The sequence below is a fragment of the Fulmarus glacialis genome, unplaced genomic scaffold (genome assembly GCF_000690835.1).
Source record: "Fulmarus glacialis isolate BGI_N327 unplaced genomic scaffold, ASM69083v1 scaffold17170, whole genome shotgun sequence".
Taxonomy (NCBI): domain Eukaryota; kingdom Metazoa; phylum Chordata; class Aves; order Procellariiformes; family Procellariidae; genus Fulmarus; species Fulmarus glacialis.
The window spans coordinates 32,329-35,245 of NW_009189763.1; the positions used below are offsets into that span (position 1 = coordinate 32,329).

The window sequence follows — 2,917 nt, forward strand, 5'->3', positions numbered from 1 at the left end:
GAGCTGTGTGTCTGGGATTTTCATACCAGTAAAAATACTTTAAGAATTGATAAAATCTTTCAGTATTTTGTCTTCTATTGTTCTAGTATCAAGGATGCAAGTGTGTCCTGAAGGCGTTTGCTAGAGCTGTGACCTCTTTGCTTCCTCCCCTCCCCACTATTGTTTTTTGCTTTGCTGAAGAGGGATGCTTTTTTTAGCCTGGTACATAAGCGGAGGACTTAATGTTTGGTGTGATAGGAGAGGACTGTAGGTTGTTACAGTGCTTTGCTATGCTTCTTTTAACCTGAATTAAAGCTCATATTAATACACTATTTTTTTTTAATAACATTCTTATATTCTAATTTAATTGCTTTCCTGGAGACTTGTCTTGCTATCATTTCTGTTAGTTTTTTTTTTTTTACGTTAGCTCCTAGCACACACGTTATTTTCTTTTTTTCGTTATTTGATTGAGTTAACATCATGCAAAGTGCCTTCTATTTTTTAGGGTGGATATATTTTTTTCCTCACTTAAAACTGATTCTCAATATGTTTTGTAGCCAAGAACAGAGGGCTAATCAAATGAAACTATGTTAATGAATTTTCTCAAAAAATTTTAGTGTCAACAACACATGTTTCAATACAAGTAGTCAATCAATTGTATTGCAGGTATTTTTCAAGAAGCTTCCAAAAACTTCCAACAAAAAGATTTTGAGAGTACATAGTAAATTTTAGTGATTCCATTTTTTTGGTCCAATTTAAGGCTCCTCACTGTGTAAGGCACTGTTTAAGTCTCATCACTCTGTTAGGCAGCAAAAATTTGAATTAGTTAACTTGCTCCATAAAATTCTGGTAGCTTGGAGAGCACAGACATATTTTACAGTTCTGCTCTCCTATTCAGGGGCATGCTTGATTTTGGGTTTTTTGGTTTGTTTTAGACCGTCTTCTCAAATTGATCAAGACATAAGAATGAAATCTAAGAAACTTCCTAATCAGAGTTTTTAAAACTTGTTGTCACTACTAGGCTTGATGAGGAGTGTCTGTCACAAGGCTCATCAGCACTTTTTTGTCTCTGCAACTGGTTAATTTTTTTTTCCTCTCTTGTTTTTCTTTAAGCTTCAAGAGACAGTCAAAAGGAAGTTGGAAGGCGCACGTTCACCTCTCAATGGAGAACAGCAGAATGGAGTTTGTGATGGGAGCTTTTCTCCAACCAGCAAGCGGATACGGAAGGATGTACCAGGCATCGAGGCAATCAACAGCTTGCCCAATAATTTGCCTTTGCCTGCTGTTTCTCCTCTTCACCAGCTTGACATGAAAGCTCCCCTGCCCCTGCAGAACAGTGGAACTCATGGTAGTGGTCTAGACGACTTGGGTAAAAACGGTGGGCTTTCCGAGATAAAGCTCCCCGTTAATGGTTGCAACGAGCTAGACGATAGTTTTAACATCCTGCAGAACAAGGAGCTAAAGCAAGAGCCTTTGGATGACCCCAGCTGCATAGACACTTCTGAAACATCTCTTTCAAATCAGAACAAGCTCTTCTCAGACATTAACCTGAACGATCAGGAGTGGCAGGAGCTAATAGACGAACTAGCAAACACTGTTCCAGAAGATGATATACAAGACTTGTTCAACGAAGACTTCGAAGAGAAGAAGGAGCCGGAATTTCCCAGGCCTGCCACAGAGACTCAAGAGAGTGCAAGCGTGAAAAGCGATCCATCTCATTCTCCATTTGCTCATGTCCCCTTAGGGTCTCCCCAGGTGAGGCCTTCTTCTTCCGGCCCTCCATTTTCAAATGTCTCCACAGCCTCTAGCATAGGTTCTGTGTCCAGCGCCCCGCCAGCCCCAATGCCCGCTGGCTCACCAGCAAACTGTGTTGTTCAGTCACCTCAAACTCCCAGCCAGGCCCACACTCCGGGCCAGACGCAGACACGGTCTGGAAATGGCTACCTTATGAATCCAGCAGCAGCAACTGTGGCAGGATCAGGGCCTGGGCCTGTGAATATGCCAAGCACTGACTTGTCTCCAGCTGAACAGCTCAAGCAAATGGCAGCCCAGCAGCAGCAAAGAGCTAAGCTCCTGCAGCAGAAGCAGCAGCAGCATCCAAATCAACCCTCAAGCTGGTCACCTGTGGGCCCTCCATCTAGTCCATACGGAGGACCCTTCAGTGCAGACAAACCAAATAGTCCAATGATGTATCCCCAAGCCTTTAACAACCAAAACCCAATAGTGCCTCCTATGGCAAACAATCCACAGAAGACCACAATTAATAACTACCTCCCTCAAAATCACATGAATATGATCAGTCAGCAGCCAAATAACCTGGGCACAAACTCCTTAAGCAAACAGCCCAACATGCTTTCTTACGGCAACACCAAACCTCTGACCCACTTCAATGCTGAGCTGAGTCAGAGGATGACCCCACCAATGGCAAATGCCAGCAAGAACCCCATGATGCCATACATCCAGCAGCAGCAGTCCCAGCAGCCGCAGATGCAAGCTCAGATGGCGCACCTGAGCGAGGAACAGAAACGCATGCTCATCATGAAGCAGAAAGGAATGATGAATCAGCCCATGGCATATGCAACACTTTCTTCCCTTGGTCAGGTAAGCGCGAGTGCACGATCTGCGGGCAACCAAAAAGAGGCCGATACAAAGGCTTAGTAGCTCTTTGTACGGTCTCCTTCTTCCTCCTCCTCTTTCTGCCGGAAAGTATGGAACGTCATTGCAGACGCTTCTCGGACTTTTCACGTGGTATTGGAGCTTGATCGTTTTAAGAAGTGACTGAAACGATGTTGCATTATGCTTTAGAAATGTTGTTAAATGGTTGTTTTTCTGAACTAGCGCTCTTTCTCTGTGCTTCTACTGATGAGTGCTTAGGGCCACTCTGGGAAGTTTTGGGTTGGAAGTCACTCCTCCCTGGACGGTTTGTTTCCTGTTTTTT

The 2,917-nt window shown here is 43.9% G+C and overlaps 1 protein-coding gene across 1 annotated transcript; it reads left to right on the plus strand.

Moving 5' to 3' along the window:
• Positions 1–1,092: 1,092 nt before the first annotated feature.
• LOC104080834 (mastermind-like protein 3) lies at positions 1,093–2,580 on the plus strand (the record flags this gene model as incomplete). The annotated part of the gene is made up of 1 exon (XM_009583361.1): positions 1,093–2,580. A coding segment is annotated over one exon (1,488 nt), but the record flags the coding sequence as incomplete, so codon positions are not given.
• Between the last annotated feature and the right edge of the window lie 337 nt (positions 2,581–2,917).